The sequence below is a fragment of the Aquarana catesbeiana genome, linkage group LG02 (genome assembly GCF_042186555.1).
Source record: "Aquarana catesbeiana isolate 2022-GZ linkage group LG02, ASM4218655v1, whole genome shotgun sequence".
In the NCBI taxonomy this organism is placed as follows: domain Eukaryota; kingdom Metazoa; phylum Chordata; class Amphibia; order Anura; family Ranidae; genus Aquarana; species Aquarana catesbeiana.
The window spans coordinates 65,747,740-65,764,694 of NC_133325.1; the positions used below are offsets into that span (position 1 = coordinate 65,747,740).

At 43.4% G+C, this 16,955-nt stretch overlaps 1 protein-coding gene across 3 annotated transcripts in view; it reads right to left on the bottom strand.

The window, feature by feature from the left end:
* Positions 1-16,955, bottom strand: part of SLC36A4 (solute carrier family 36 member 4) — a 474,855-nt gene that overhangs the window by 76,738 nt on the left and 381,162 nt on the right. For 2 of the 3 annotated variants that reach the window (XM_073612994.1, XM_073612992.1), the window contains one exon: positions 1,036-14,145. The exons of the other annotated variant lie outside the window; for it this stretch is intronic. In XM_073612994.1, coding sequence (XP_073469095.1) covers positions 13,844-14,145 — 302 coding nt within the window. In that variant the 3' untranslated portion in view covers positions 1,036-13,843. Of the gene's footprint in view, positions 1-1,035; positions 14,146-16,955 lie in introns of those variants that run through there. 3 annotated transcript variants of the gene reach the window in all.

The window sequence follows — 16,955 nt, forward strand, 5'->3', positions numbered from 1 at the left end:
AAGGGTAAATTTCACCTAATTCCCGGAGCTCAGCTTGAATTTGAAAATAATTAGAAATGTGCTCTCACTCCTCTTTTTGTTCTCTCTAGTGTGCAAAAGTAATTTCATCCCATGGAGGTCAGATTCAGAAGAACACCGAAGGCTCCAAACCACTGCAGTTTATGATGGCTCTTCCAATTCAGGTGCAGTAAACAATGCGGTGTCCAGGGGAGAGTAGATCGCAATATCTGTCCTCCCTTATAAATGGGCCCCTAAGGCCCCTTTCACACGATCGGACCGTTCAGGTCCGCCTGTCAGTTTTGACGGTGGATCTGAACGGGCGCTCCATGTTAGTCTATGGAGCGACGGATGTCAGCGGAGACATGTCCGCTGACATCTGACCCGGTCCAATCCGCAAAAAGCAGACGGATGGCCCTACGTCCAGATCCGTCGCTGGCGGATCGGATTGGGTGAGATCTGATCCCTCCATAGGCAGCAGCGGCGCCTGACAAGCCCCTCCCCGCTTAGTGAGCAGAGAGGGACCTGTCATCCGCCGGCACAGCGGAGATCAACGGAGAGATCTCCCGCTGATCTGGCGGACCAAGGCGGGCTCCGTGGAAACGGAGTCCGCCTCGTGTGAATGAGGCCTTAGACTCAACTTGTCATGTGGAACACCATACTAACATTTTGCTTTTAGGTATCATAGAATCTGAGAGCAACTCCCTTAGCACAAGCCGAAGGACAAAGTGGGGTTTATTTACTAAAGATGGAGGGTGCAAAATCAGGCTCACTTCTGCATAGAAACCAATCAGCTAACCACTTCAGCTTGTTCAATTAAGCTTTAGCAATAAAACCTGGAAGCTGATTGGTTTCTATGCAGAGCTGCACCAGATTTTGCACTCTTCAGCTTTAGTAAATCAACCCCCGTATGTCAATGGACAGAAAGGCAGGGTCAATGAGTAGAGAGACACCACTGTGATATTGCATTTTCTTTGCCTGTTTACAAGGTGTTCCAGGGAAAATGATGGGTTAGCAACATGTCCAGCAAATTGACTATTTTCCTGCTGTTTTACAATATATTTAATGTAATCAATACAATTTCACAGCAAACAATCTATTTTATAATTAAACAGTAAGCTACATGAACACATTCATAAAAATAGAGATTCCCTACAGGTGGAGGACCACAGATGCTAACAATTTCCATGGCTAGGGTGGGGTGTAACAAAACAGGGAGGGGTTTAATTATTCCTGGGTGGAGTGCGACTATTCATGGGTTAGGTTTTGTCTGATCTTTATCCAGGAAAGTATTCAACTATAAGTTTATATAAATTGTTTACCCAAGAAAATAATACAGCATGGCATAGATAATACAAAATGTACAAATATATTATTGCTTTAATAAATATACAAACATAGTTAGATTCTCAGCAGTGGTGATTCCTAACCACTGTTTTTTGGCCTAACTTGTTTTATCCTTAAAAATATACTACTTTCTACTTGTAATAAAATATAATATTAAAAATGTTATAAAGAAGCTATCACATTATTTTTGTATACTAGGACCTCCCAGACATAAAGTATGCGCTGTAAGTTGATTACTTTGCCTGCACTTACGATTCAAGGTGAAGTTGCTATTAGGATTGAACACCCTCAGCTGGTATTGATTCTAAAGAATCAGTGCAAGCAGTCTTTTTTCCTGCTGCCTCTGGCAATGAAATTCTACCTTTCATTTCCCTGTTATGCACTATAAATGAATGAAAAGAGTGTAGCCTAAGTTCCCAGAAACCATACAGTCAATTTTTCATAAGAGCATGTGACAGGACTTACAATTTCCCTGTGGATGTTAAAACATTGATTGTTTAGTTGTATCTATATCCATTGCTTCTTTCATCCTGAGTAAATAGAGCATAATTAAAGCCCTTGTTTTTTTTTGTTTTTTTTGGACATTGGTGTCCCGTTCAATAGAGCGTCTTCATCCAATGTTGGATCTAGAAGTCCTCAACAGGACAATTTGAGTTCCCTTGTTCAGGATGGAATTGTTCCAATCCACGATTAAAGAAAATTTGGGCAGGTTATTTGAATAGATGGCTTTCAATGGACGTGTCCAAAGCTTAATTACATGTTCCGTTACACCCAGACTACTTCCAATTCAGTTTGTGTACCTCCAATTTAATCTCTCCACATCTCCAAGGCATTTCCTGAAATGTTCTCCCCAGTTATTGCACTTCTGCAGCAACAGGTTCTATAAAGATATCATTACGTAGACCAGCCATTCTTAACCAGGGTTCTGTGGATCCTTAGGGTTCCTCCACCACTTGGAAAAGCCAGCAGCATGGCACTAATGATCTTTTTAGCCGTCAGGCATATTTTATCTATTGACTCCAAATGAACTGGTTTTAGAAAAGGTTTCTGGAGACCTTTAAATAATTTTAGGGTTTCCTCTGGGGTAAAAAGTCTGAGAAAGGCTGACTTAGACACCGTACTTCCATTCCATTAACAACAACAGATTCCTCTTCCACAGAGACATCTTAATTTGATTCCAACAAATATTTGTTTGAAGCATTAACTGGAAGAATATTCAGATATTTTCTCTCAAAGAATGGTGTTTCTGGGCACCATATTTAACAATGTAAAAAATTCTGTAGAGCTTCACTCAGAGAAGATCAACATTTTTATCTCTCAGGTTAAGGGGATGATGTGCAGCAAGTTATTTTCGGTCTCTGAAAGGAACCTGAAAGGAACTGGGACTCTGTCAGCTGCCATCCTCACTGTAAAGTGGATGCATTGGTATTTAAGAGCATCTCAGACAGCCTTTGTGATGCAGTGGCAAAGACAATCCCAAAGACATAAAAATAAGATTTTTTCATCATACTTACCTGTAAAATCCTTTTCTTTGAGTACATCATGAGACACAGAGTTAGGCTAATATTCACTGGGTTATACTTCATCTCCAGGTGTATGGACACTGGTATACCAAAGGTCTTTAGACAGGAAGTGATCTCCTATATAACCCCTCCCATACAGGAAGTACTTCAGGTTTACAGCAAGCACTGAATCCTCAAAAAAGAGGGGAGGGACCTCTGTGTCCCATAATATACTCAAAGAAAAGTATTTTACAGGCAAGTATGCCGAAAAAATCCTATTTTCTTTTTCATACATCATAGGACACAGACTAATATTGATTACCTACTGGGACGTCCAAGAGCAATAGCCCTGAGGGGAGGGAGACACCCTGCCAAACAATAGCCATCAGACCTTATACGGCAGCCCGCAGTACACTGCGGCCCAAAGCCGAATCCTCGGCTGCTCGAACATCCACTTGATATAATTTTGTGAACTAAAGACCAGGTGGCAGGCTTACAAATTTGAGCCACAGATACCTAATGGCGAAAAGCCCAGGAGGTTCCTACACCCCTGGTAGAATGAGCTCTCACCTTAAAGGGAGGAGCTTTACATTTCAGACCATAGGCCTGAATGACCAATTGATGGACCCAATTGGCAAGGGAAGCTTTGGAAGCTGCCTGCCCCTTCTTGGGTCCTTTTGGTAAAACAAAAAAGGAGTCTGATCCTCGGATGTCCGCAGATCTAGACAAATAAACCTAGACTGCCCAGACAGCTTCCAAAGAATGCAGTCATCTCACTTCCGCTGAACAAGGCTGAGAGAAAAAAGAAGGCAAAATAATGTCCTGATTTAAATGAAAGGCTGACACCACTTTTGGCAAAAAGAATGGAACAAGTCGTAACATGACCCTGTCCTGGTGAAGGATCAAGTATGGTTCCCTGCACGAAAGGGCTGCTAACTCTGACACTCAGAAAGGCTAGCTTGTGTGACAGCAAGTCTAATGGAATGTCCTTGATAGGTTTAAATGGTTGTTTCTGTAACACAGACAGCACCAAATTCAAGTCCCAAGGATATATAAGTGACCTAATGGGGGGAAGCAAACAAGTTGCCCCCTGCATAAAGGTTCGGACCAGTGAATGGGAGGCTAAAGGCCTTTGGAAGAATACTGACAGGGCCGAAATTTGACCTCTGATTGTACTCAAAACCAATCTGATTTTCACAGATGACTGTAGAAAAGAGATAATTCTCTCAATCATGTATTTCTATTTCCGAGGATGCCATTTTTTGGCTTCATACCAAGCAATATAAGTCCTCCAGACCTTATGATAGATCTTCCTAATGACAGCTTTTGTAGCATTCACTAGGGTAGACACCACTGGTGCCGAGATGCCACGGTCCTTTAACACCCTGGCTTCAATAGCCATGCTATCAAATTTAGAGACTATAAATGGGGGTGAAATATAGGACCTTGAGAAAGTAGATCGGGGTGACATGGAAGCGTCCATGGCCCGTCTATCGTTAGTCTCACAATCGCCAGGAACCAGGGCCTTCTGGCCCAGGCTGGTGCCACCAGAATGACTGGAAACCCCCTCTCTGTGAATCCTGCACAACAAATTTCGAAGGAGAGGGATGGGAGGGAAAGTATAAACCAGGGAGTTCTGGCTTCATGGAACTACCAGAGCATCTGCTCCGATTGCCAGAGGATCTTTTGTTTGGGACACAAACTGCTGTAGCTTGTTATTGAACCTGGATGCCAATAGGTCGATCTCTAGCCATCCCCAACGCTGGCAAATTTCCTGGAACACCCCTGGGTGTAGGGACTATTCCCCTGGGCAGATCTGCTGGCGGCTGAGATAATCTGCCTTCCAGTTCTCTACTCCCGGGATATGGACTGCCGATAGAATCGGCACATGTTCCTCTGCTCAGGCTAGTATGTGGTTCACCTCCTTCAGAGCTGAACGACTCATGGTACAGCCTTGCTAGTTTATATAGGCCACTGCAGTGGCATTGTCAGACTAAACCCTGATAGGGCAGTCCTGAAGCTCCACCGTCCAGGACCCTAGGGCCAGATGTACTGCCCGTAATTCCAGGATGTTGATGGGCAGGATCTGTTAAGTGCTTGATCATTTCCCCTGAGCTGTGAGCCCCTCTAGTGTCACTCCCCAGCCTAAGAGACTGGCATCTGTAGTCAGTACTCTCCAAGTTACCAGAAGGAAGGATTTTCCCTTTCGCAGGTTCTGATTCTGCAACCACCAGTTTAGGGTTAAGCGTGCCCGAGGAGATAAGAAAATTGGATAATCCAGGGCTTGTCCTCTTCTGTTCCAAGCCAACAAGATGTCTTGTTGCATAGGCCTGGAATGGAACTGAGCAAAGGGCACTGCCTTGAAGGAAGACACCATCCTCCCTAGAAGACTCATACAGAGCCGAATGGAGGGTTGTCTGGTGCCCCTTATCTGACGCACCTGATCCTTCAGGGCACAGATCCTTACGGGTGGCAAAAATACCCTTGCTTGGACCATATCTAGGATCAGACCTAAATGCTTTAGACTTTGAGCTGATCTCAAGGTTGACTTTTCGGTATTTATGATCCAGCCTAACCTTTCCAAATACCGCACTGTACATGTTATGCTCTGTTCTAGAGCCTGTAGTGAGTGATCTCTGAGCAGGAGGTCATCCAGATACCCGAGCACCAAGATCCCCTGGGCCCTTAAAAGACCCAGTACTGGTGCTAGGACCTTTGTGAGCACCCGAGGAGCTGTAGCAAGCCCGAAGGGTAGAGCCACAAACTGAAAATGACGTTCCTCTACTGCAAATCGAAGGAACCTCTGATGAGGCTGTAAGATAGGTATGTGTAAGTACGCATCTTTTATATCGATGGAGGCTAGAAAGTCTCCCATCTGGAGTGAGGCTACTACTGAGTGGACAGACTCCATCCGAAAGGACTGGATCAGTAGATACTGGCCAGGGATCTTAGGTCCAAAATGGGGCTTAAGAACCCCGTTTGGTTTTTTAACCGTAATCAGGTTTGAGTAAAACCCCGCGCCCCTTTCGGATACAGGAACCTCTACAATCACTCCTTGATGCATTAAATGATGTAGTACCTTAAGCAATAAGTCTCTTTTTGGAGGATCTGAGGGAACGCTGGATCTTAGAAACCTCTGAGGGGGAACCCCTCCAACTCCAGCTTGTAACCACAGGATATAGTTGAGGTGACCCACTCGTCCTGAACTATTGTTTTCCAAATGTCCGCAAAGTGCAGCAGCCTTCCCCCCACCCGATATAGTGGGGGCGTCCCCTCAAAAGGAGGGCTTGGTGCTGGGTTTAGAAGAGTTTTGGACCCAGAGCATTTCTGGCCCTGGCCTTGCGGCTTGCCCCTGGCTCTAGCACTCCGTTGGGGGCGGAATTGCCCTGGCGCTAAGACACTTGAGAAAGCAGTCCCTGAGGTTTTAAACGAGGGACGCCTGGTGCTTTTCTTCACAGGAAGTAGAGAACTCTTCCCTCCGGAAATCTTTTGGATATACTTGTCCAAATGATCACCAAATAAATGTTCCCCATGAAAGGGGAAACCTGCCAATAACTTTTTACAAGTAAGCTCGGCTGACCAGTTCTTAAGTCACAAAAGTCTGCGTATATGTACAGACAAGAGAGCCAAACGAGAAACCTGCTGTATTGAATACTTTAGAGCGTCAACTGCAAAACACAGCGCTTGAGGAATATCTGTCTTATTTTCTGCCAGATCATCCTCCTGGTTAGGCCTGTCAGGCCGTCTGACCTGACCTGTTACAGACTGGCAGATACCAATTGCTGCAACAGCTGGCTGAATAGCTGAACTGGCCAAAGAAAAGGAAGCTTTTAATAATAATTCCAATTTCTTGTCAACAGGGTCTTTCAAGCCCTGTGCGTTATCTACCGGACAAGTTACGTTCTTGTTCAAGGAAGAAACTGCTGCATCTACGGCTGGCATGCTCCACTTTGTAACAAACTTTTCATCCATGGGATATAAAAGGGAAAACCTCTTAGGAGGACCTGTCAGGATGTTCCCAAACAGCATACACTGTCTGTATGCAGCCTGAAGAGGCCTCAGGGACCCCAAAGAGGACCAGGGGGGCTCAGTAATCTCTGTAAGTGGCAACTTAAAGGCAGAACGTACCATCTCTGTCTGGATCAAAAGCCTCTGACTGAGAGGCAGACATCAACTGGATATCTTTTTGTCCAGATTGCTCAGAAGCAGACACACAGGCCCTCCACAGAATCCTGAGCTTTTAGCTCTTCCACATCCTCAACCCATTCCTGCTCCAAACTAGGAGGCTCCGGGGAGGGGGATCTGTCACGCTTCTTGCCACCCTGTGGGATGGAGGCAATCATGTCAGCAATACTGTGCTCTAACCCGGCTAAGGCCGAGGACAGTTCATCCTTGGTGATAAAGGGCGAAGCAGCAGAGTTGACTGTAGGCACAATACCAGATAGGCACAGCGGCTCAGATTGCCTGGAAGATTCTGGTCCTTCAGGGATTACAACACTAGGGATACGACTAGGTTCATCAGGAACTACTGACTACATAGGTGTGCCCTTCCCTGTAGTGTTAGTCCTGTTCCTCTTTTTTGAAGACATTTACTAGCCACAAAAAAAAAAAGAGTACCTGGATGTAGTATTAACACACCTCAGAGGGGAGACCCTTTAATAGGGCTCACCAAGCCCCTATGCAACAATCCTGCTAAGCACCTTTAGCCTGCGAAGCAACACCTGGTGACTCACATGACCCGGGCAAGGAGAAATTAACCGCTGCAAATTCCTGGTTCAGAGCCTGCTCTGTGTCCCACAGGTGCCTTCTGGAAGCACCGCATGCTTGGCATACACAGCTTAAATAATCCCGCTGTGTTGGAACGTTCTGTGCATGCATGCGCACACAAGTGCGTGGTCCTGGTGAACGAGTGTGGCTGTATTCGCGTATGTTGGGAATCTTTATGCGCCCAGATAAAGGCTACGGCGCATGTATGGCTTTAGGCAAAGCTGCATGCACCATGGCCGCCAAACAAGCTGCCGAGCACAGAAGCGCTATTGCGAATGCACATGCGCCATGGCGAACCAAGGCAAATTGGTGCACCGTCGTGCGCCATCATACAGGTAAGAAACAGCCAGACATAAGCAAAAAAGGTACACTTTGCAAACACCCACAGCTAGTCCAAAGAGCAGCACAGAGCAGCCCAGATCCTCTTCTTCTTGGGTCCCTCTTCAGAGCTCCTGGCCCCTCCCTCCTGTTGCTTCTTGCTATGGGGGCACCTGAGCTGAGCCACGACTCCCTGTGTCCATTCAAACACGGAGCCGCTGCCCAGCCCCGTTCCCTTTTTCTCCTGACTTATGAAAAACAGCGGGAGTCAATGACGCCACGCTGCTGTCTCAGCCAATGAGGAGGGGAGTCCTGGGCAGCCGAGACACTCCTGCAACATTGCTGGATCTAGAGGGATCTCAAGTAAGTATTAGAAGGGCGGAAGGGGGCTGCTGCACACAGAAGGTTTTTTATCTTAATGCATAGAATGTATTAAGATAAAAAAATCTGCCTTTACAATGACTTTAATATGTTGCAGCTTAACATTTCTGGAGTATGCATGGGCTTATGGAAAGCTCCAGGGAAATAGGAGAAGTGAATATTCAGCCTTTGCACACGTTATGTCTTGGGGTCTTGAGACACAGAAAAAGAAGCCTGAAAGGAACCAAGCCTACCTGCAGGAATTATGCCACAGTGCATATTTTTAGAAAATTCCTGCTAAGAAGGCCATTCACTCATTAATTTTGCATAATTAATTTTTTGCATGTCCTAAAAAAGCCCACAACAGAAAAATGTGGTCTGATAATACAACATTCACAACAACCACACTGGAACAAAATTAATATTCCATCCTGTGCACTCTCTTTCTGATTTGAAAAAAGAGAAAATAAACAGAAGTCATAAGGAAAAAAAACTCCCAGTTTGAATTTAAATCTTAAGCGCATAACAAGAGAAGAATCGATTGACTGCAAATTGGCTGAATTCAAATGAATCTGATATTCTCCAGGTGAATTACAATTTCCTACTTCTCCTGAATATAAGAACACACATTTGCCTTATCTGGAGAGAACAGCACAGTTCATGAATTATAGGCTGAATTCAAGAACTGAATGATTTTTCCAGGGACTGGGCTATTTGCCACCTGTGTATTCAGGAATGTATCAGATTCGGCCAACTGCAAACCAATTAATTCATCTCTCTTTGTAGGCATTTTCTACCGAGTTGACTCCGAGCCTGTGTGCATAGTAGAGTAGAATCTTTAAAGTGAACCATTGCTTTAATTTTACTTTAATCGCTTCCGGACCAGCTGCCGCCGTTTTACGGCGGCAAGCTGGCTGCCCTGCGTGAAATCACATTACTGCACGTGATCTCGCGAGATCCGGATAACAGACGCGCCCCCGCTGCACAGCGGGGTTGCTGATGCTCGTGGCCGACGGTCGCGGTGACCGAGCGATCGTGACCAGGAGACACAGAACAGGGACGAGTGTGTGTAAACACACACTTCCCTGTTCTGTTCTGACAGGAGTGACAGATCATGTGTTCCTATTAGCTAGGGACCTGTCACTTCCTGTAGTTAGTCCCTCCCCCTTCAGTTAGAATCACCTCCCAGAGAACATATTTAACCCCTTCAAGGCCCCCTAGTGTTAACCCTTTCACTGCCAGTGACATTTTTACAGTAATCAATGCATTTTTAATTGCACTGATCTCTGTATTAATGCCAATGGTTCCAAAAATGTGTCAAAATTGTCCAATGTGTCCGCCATAATGTCGCAGTCATGATAAAAATCGCAGATCGCCGCCACTACTAGTAAAAAAATAAATAAATAAATAAAAATGCTATAAATCTATCCCCTATTTTGTAGACGCTATAACCTTTGCGCAAACCAATCAATATACGCTTATTGCGATTTTTTTAACCAAAAATATGTAGAAGAGTACGTATCGGCCTAAACTGAGGAAAAAAAAAATGTGTTTTTTTTATATATATTTTTGAGTGATATTTATTATAGCAAAAAGTAAAAAATAATGCTTTTTTTCAAAATTGTTGCTCTTTTTTCGTTTATAGTGCAAAAAATAAAAACTGCAGAGGCGATCAAATACCACCAAAAGAAAGCTCTATTTGTGGGGGGAAAAAAAGGACATCAATTTTGTTTGGGTACACTGTGCACGACCGCGCAATTGTTAAATCTACGCAGTGCCGAATCGCAAAAAGTGCTCTGGTCAGGAAGGGGGTAAATTCTTCTGGGGCTGAAGCGGTTAAAGAGACTCGGCAACCCGATTAATATATTCAAACTCTGGGCTAAAGCTGACTAATCTTAAAACTGCTCCCACCCTCCTTCTAACAGGTATACTAACTACCCTGTGGAAGAAAGATCTGTATATTAGCATATTTTCAGGCTGCTCTAGTCTGGTGACGTGCTTCCCTCCCCTGTGGCAGCCAGCGGCTTCAGGGAGCACTGACAGCGGATGGCCCATAGTAAGCCTATGAGTGACGCCACTGCTCAGGCATTCCGGCGGTTGTTGAGCACTCTCTTCTCTCCCCTGTAGCTAGTGCTGGCTAACACTGGGGAGACCACATGACCGGACCAGAGCAGCCTGAGAAAAAGGTAAGTATACAGATCTTTCTTCCACAGAATAGTTGGTATAGGTTTTAGAAGGGGTGGGGGTGGGAGCGGGTTTTAAGATTAAATAGCTTTAGCCTGGAATTTTACTTAAATTTCTAAATAATATTTCCATAAGATATATTTGTTAAAGCAGGTGTAAACCGCAAAAGATAAAAAAAAATTGGGCCCCTGCAGGATAATGTCATAATGTGCTAGTATGTATCACAGAAAACATCCCTAAAGCCCCTAATGTCTCATAGAAAACGTCAATTCAGACGAAACATACGTTGGCAGGGCAGGAAATAGCAGTGATGTCATCACGCTCGTGAGAGTATTAGCACGGTTTTTATTTCCAATGCCTGTGATTACAGTCTTGGTGTAAGTTTTTTTTTAATAAATTGCCCGTTTTTTAATCTGGACGTTGTGCAATGAGTTTTCCTTTTCTCGAATTATCAATGGTTGGATCGGCATCTGTGGATATCCTGTGGTTCTCCCTTTGGCTCATTTTCACCAACGGTCCCCTAAAAGGAGGATGGCAAGATGATCTGCACCTAATGTGAGGGGTAATAAAGCTCACAGATGTGATTATAGACCTTGGTAGGTCTTTAAAGACATTTTTGCCTGACCTGTCTAAAAACTGGGTGTTCGCACTGAATTTAAGGATTTTGCACAATATCACGATATGGACTTTGGTGTCTCATATATTTCATTAATTGATTTGATGACATAATATATGTGCGATTCACATTTACACCTCTTCAGATAGCGCAACACTTTTTTTTATATATGCATCACATGTGCAGTATAGCAACCAAGGGGTCAAAGCAGGTTTTAACCTTGGACCCCACACTAGCACGTGGTTGCAGGGCACTTGCAGAGTCACCCCATTCACTTAAATGGGTTGCGATTAGCAGTGCCTGCCCAAAGTGACAAGGGATTAATTCCTGTTCTATCATGTGTACAACCTCGGCTGCTGCCTCTGCAAGGATGCAGTTTTTTAAATTTTCCTGGAGTTGGGCTTTAAACATATTCTGCATGTTATCTGTAAAATCCTATCTTGTGTAGACATCCAAAAGGCATGAGACTGCTCCTGAACGTCTCCATCTTGGACACACTCCCAGAAGTGGAATGGGCTATAACATGCAAGGAGGGAGGAGGCTGCTTTAAGCGATTGATACTTTTAATTTGCAAGGAAGTTCAAAGGCACATTGCAGGGGAATAAAAACCATTTATACAGTTAACCATTTTTCTGTAATTTTACCTGCAAATTTTTGCAGTGGTGACAGGGTCTCTTTAATGTCCAGCCTCCGTCCTGCACATGCTGATCTTTCTTTCACTCCCTTGCAGCTTCATTCACTTCCTGGTACTTCCAGGTATGGGGACAATGAGACTCACTCTTTCTCCCTCACATGACACTGCCAGAGCTTGGTGGTTGGCCCAGCAGTGTCACATGGGAGAACGAAGACAGTCCACAGTCCTGCGTAAGCTCTAAATTAGGGTGCAAGTAAAGGCAACGTAAAAGTTAGATGCTACAGGTATCGGCTTTTCAATCAAACTGTTGCTATGCGCTGTATTGGTAAAGTACAGGTTCGCTTCAATCAGTATTTAAAAAAAAATGTGACAGCATCCTTTTGGCTTAAAGGAGGTCTCACACTATGCATGGGATATGCTTTATAGCATGCTAGTCAGTGCTTTTCTTGTAGGTAGTCCAGTGAACACTGCTTGTAGTTCAGTAAAGTAATTCCTGCAAACTTTTTAAAATTATGCATAACACATTTCACAGTAAAAAAAAAATCAAATAATAGATTGTTTTCCTTTAAAGTGGAACTGAACTCAAAAAGTGAAGATCTGCCACTTTAAAAGGGAACATTTGGATATGTTAATTGTGCAGTACCCTGAAAGGGTAAAATGTTAATGTTTTGTTACTGGAAAAGTTTTTAATGCAGCCCCGGCACCAGTAGAAAGGTCAGTGCGTGGGCATTAGGCTGCAAAGGAGGACCACTGTGTGTGGAAGCAGCTGTATCTCTACAGTGGACTGACATGCCCCCTGCTGAGTCAGCGCTAAAGCTCTGCAATTAGAAAGGTGGCATAGCTATGATTAAGGCTGCATTCACACTACAGTGTTTTAAATCGTGGGCAGATTTGCCGCGGATCTGCCCGCGATTTGACAGCACTGAGATGTGAATGACGAAACGCGTGACTCGCATTTGAGATGCCATTCATTTGAATGGCACCTCAAATCACTGTGAGGATCTGCCACGATTGTCACGCGATAAAACATGCTGCAATTACGGCAATGCGCGTCGTGGGACGGATGTCACCTCAAAGACGCTCCTGAACTATTTTTGGGGCGACATGCGTCCCACAATGCGTGTTGCCGCGATTGCAACGCGTTTTATCGTGCGACAATTGCGGCAGATCCGCACAGCGCTAGTGTGAATGCAGCCTAAGAAGTGGACCCATCACACTGCTGCAGAGAGACTACTGCTTCCACACAGCAGTCTTAAGTCTTGTACACACGGTCAGATTATTGGATGAATTTTTGTCAGTTTTTTGTTGGATGCTTGTCTCAAATCGAAAGTTAAGAGGGTACTCGCCATCATAAAAATTTCTGACGACAGAATTCAATGTCAGAAGTGATGTAATGTGTTGACTTGTTTTGTATGTGTTCTTTCTTTTCTGAGCATGCCTAGTCTTGTTCTTCAGATTTTTTTTTTTTGTCTGAAAACCGTACTAATGAAAAGAAAATCGGACGTTTGTGGTGACATCAGACAAACATTTTCAAGCCTGCACATCCAGTTTTTGTCTGGCAAAAATTCGTAATCGGTTGTCAAAAGCAGCATACTAACGATCAGAAAATCGGCAGATCGTTCATCGGACGAAGTTTATCTTCAGATTTTCTGACCGTGTGTACGGGCCTTAAGACCAGGGCTCTGACAGTTCTACCAGTGCTGGGGTGAATTAAAACATTTTAAACCAGTAAGACATAATTTACCATTTGATGTACTTACAATGTATCTTCATTTACTTTTTTTTTTGTTTCTATTTGCTATCAGTCTTTATTTTTTTGTTGTTCCTTTTTCACTTGCAAAAAAGGGTCTAAAAATATGTATAAAATACTTGCTTTCCACAGAGTAAGCAGGAAAAAATAAGTTATAAAACAAATAGGAATGCAAAAAAGAAACTAAGGAAAATGTGAAAAGACATCTAAAAAGTACTTGCATGATGTTTTTAGTATCCTTTCTGCCCACAAGAAAAAAAAAAAGGCTAAATAATTATATCAGAAGACACCAAAGATGCCAATGTCCTTAGCTCTTTTCTGAGTTTGAAGGCACTGGAATAGGAACGTCCTGACATAGACAACAGTATTCAGTGAAATCCAAGGTAAGTGCTGTTATAGTCTTTTAAAGGGCTCTCTGTGACATTGAGCAGCGGTAAATGAGTTGGATAAATTATTTCTTCAATTGTTACATAGGTTCCCATGATAAAACCCACAAATCCAATCATTGCTATGGAAACATCCTTCGCAATTGTGAGCGGGCTGAGGTTGTCTTTGTAGTAAGTGAGAATTTCAATCAGTGGCGGAAGGATAAGTGCTAATGAACTGCTGCATACCGCACCCACGAATGAGATCACCAAATCAAGACGTGGAATGGACACCGCCATGGCACCTGGAAGGAGAAAGAGGATTGAGTATTATGAAAATCATTTAAAGGCAGAATACAACGTGGCTTTTTCAAACAGTGAATTAGAGTAAAGCGAAGTGATTTTCCATCCTTCAACCAATTTTTTTTTTTTTTGGGGGGGGGGGGGGGCATGTGATCAGCACAGGGCCAATCAGCACTTTCCAAACAGAGGGTCAGGGGTCATGCAGCCTCATAGTACAGTCAGTGGAGAATGAAAACTCCTTCAAGTTTTAACCAGTGCTTGGCTCACACTGATAGAAGTCACAAGATTGCTATATACTGCTGATGAGAAAAGGTATTTAGCAGTTTATATTTACTAAAATAGTTGCATTTTCATGTTCTTTGTACTGTGGGAGACCAGGTATAGCGAATGCAGGGCCCTGGGTTTAGGAACACTTTAACAAATAAAATTTAAGAATATGGTATCCGTTTTGGGAAAAATTGTTCTCATTATAATGCATGTGTACTAAGTAAAGTTTAATCCAGAGGTAGGACTTTTGTTGCCACAAGCATTCATCTGTTATATACTTGTGTATATAGTATACGTATATGGTATTTGGTAAGGTCATGCACATAAACATTACATCCCCTTTATTCATCCCAAAATCATTTAAAATTTGAACCATTGGTATGGCAATTGAACACATTCTTTAAGTAACTTCTAATGAAAATTGTTAAGCCACCGATGGTACCATCAACTCCTTTTATAAAGGAAATTTTTGTATTACATTGTGCAGATTAACAGTTTTGAAGATTTAGAGACCTTGAGGATTTCTATGTAAATCCCTGATTATCAGCACAAATTTGCCCGAAGTTGAGAGATTCTGCATTTATGAATGTTCAGTTTGTCAACAGCAGGAAGTCAAATGCTGTTTTACATGTGAAGAGCTGATTTAACAAGTTAAAACCTTTACCAGGTGCCTTAGAAAAGGGAGAGCTGAGTGTTTTCAGCTCTATCCCTGACGGTCCCACAGTATATGTGTCTAATGTTTCCCTCTGGAGTTCACTGGAATCACTGGCTGCTGCTGAAATGACGACTTGTCTCAAGCTGGCCGTACATGTTAGGATTTTGGGGCTGAACAAGAGAAATCACTGGATTACCCCTTATACGATAAATAGTGTAGATGGACAAATCTCCCCTTCTGGCTATTGTATTCTGACAGTCGGCACCAAGCGCTCTAAGAATACTCAAAAAAGTGTCAGCATCTGTTTGGATGCAAGTGCTGTTTGGTCGAGAGTTTTCTACCTGGCTCCTTTAGCAAAATCAACTGAAAAATGTAGTTTTGTTGAGCTAGGTAGTGCTGGCCAAGCCAGCCATGGAACACATTTCAACCAATTCAGCAGCAATGGGCAGAAATTTGATCTGTGTATGGCCAGTTTTAGGATGGTATAAGTGTTTATTGGCCTTCATTAGGAGAATGTCAGCTACAGGTTTTGTAAAAGTGGTATTTATACATTGTAGGCAACACATTTGACAATTTGTCAACACAAGTTATGGACTTTAGGAAAGCTTAATGGCATAATTAATCTGTATAGACTACCAAAGATTGGATGCCACACCATACATAAAGAAGCCAGGTACGTACAGGATCACATTCTACATATGCCACCAGGTCATGGCCAAAACCATTCATGCATTCCCCTGTAGTTACTCCAAAAAGTCTTGGAGGGTTCATGACACAGGAGCAGTCTATACTTGGCTTCCCTGGAGAAGTCAGGCCTATTTCAAGTTCAACCACCTTACCAACTGGTGTCTGACACCCCGCTCCATCCTTCCACTGCCCTCTAACGGCCCAAGGAATAAAATTAAAAATATTACAGACAACTTAAAAAGCCATCCACAAATCTGCCCTGAGATACTTCACCAACTTCTTCTCAAAATAATACCCAAATTGTCCTCTTCATTTCTCCCAAGACCTCTTGCTCTTTAGCTCCCTCAGTACAAATGGCAGCCACCCTAAGTTGTAACTGGCCTATGCAGCAAGGAACACATGGAAGGGTGACGCATGTCAAAAAACAACAAACAAAAATTCCCAGCTCACTTGCCAGCCGGCCTGCAACAAACCGAATTACCCTGTCCAACAGTTCACGTTAAGACCAGGGGTTTAGTGTGTACACATTTGCAAATACATGTGTAAGCTGCAGAGGCCACTTCACGGCACTCCAGTGTACTGCAGTCCTAACTTTATACATTTTGAGAGCCTCCAAAGCTGGAGCACATATATAATAATGGACAGATTGAGGGTAGGTATGCTTGGAGGGAGCCCACCCTTCTTTAAAGGTAAAGTACCACGCTGGACACCCTTGCATCCAGGACTTCTCCAGAGCCTCTCCTTACCCAACCTGTATGGCTATCTCCAACTCTGTCTTTAGGCGACCCCTAAAATCTCTTTAGGTAAGCCTGTCCCGCCTTCAGTAAACAACTAATTTTTACTTTCTTGCACAACTCATTCCCACACAGTTAGCACCTTTTGTATCACTTGCCCTTCCCATGAGCAGAACCCTTCTGTCTTGAATTGTTTTGTAACTGTACTGTAAAGCACTGCTCAAACTGTTGGCGCTATATAAATCCTGTATAATAGTAATATTTAGAGCTTATTTATGCATCTTAATTTGATATATAGATCAAATAACTAACAGATTAACAGAGCAGGCTACAAGGAACTCTTCTGAACAACCTTACAAATCAAAGCCTGTACCAGCTAGGGGCCTGAACATTCACCTGATACAACTTACTGACCATGTGGACAGAGGACCTTGTGAACAGAGGACCTTGCATATCTGAGAAACAGATT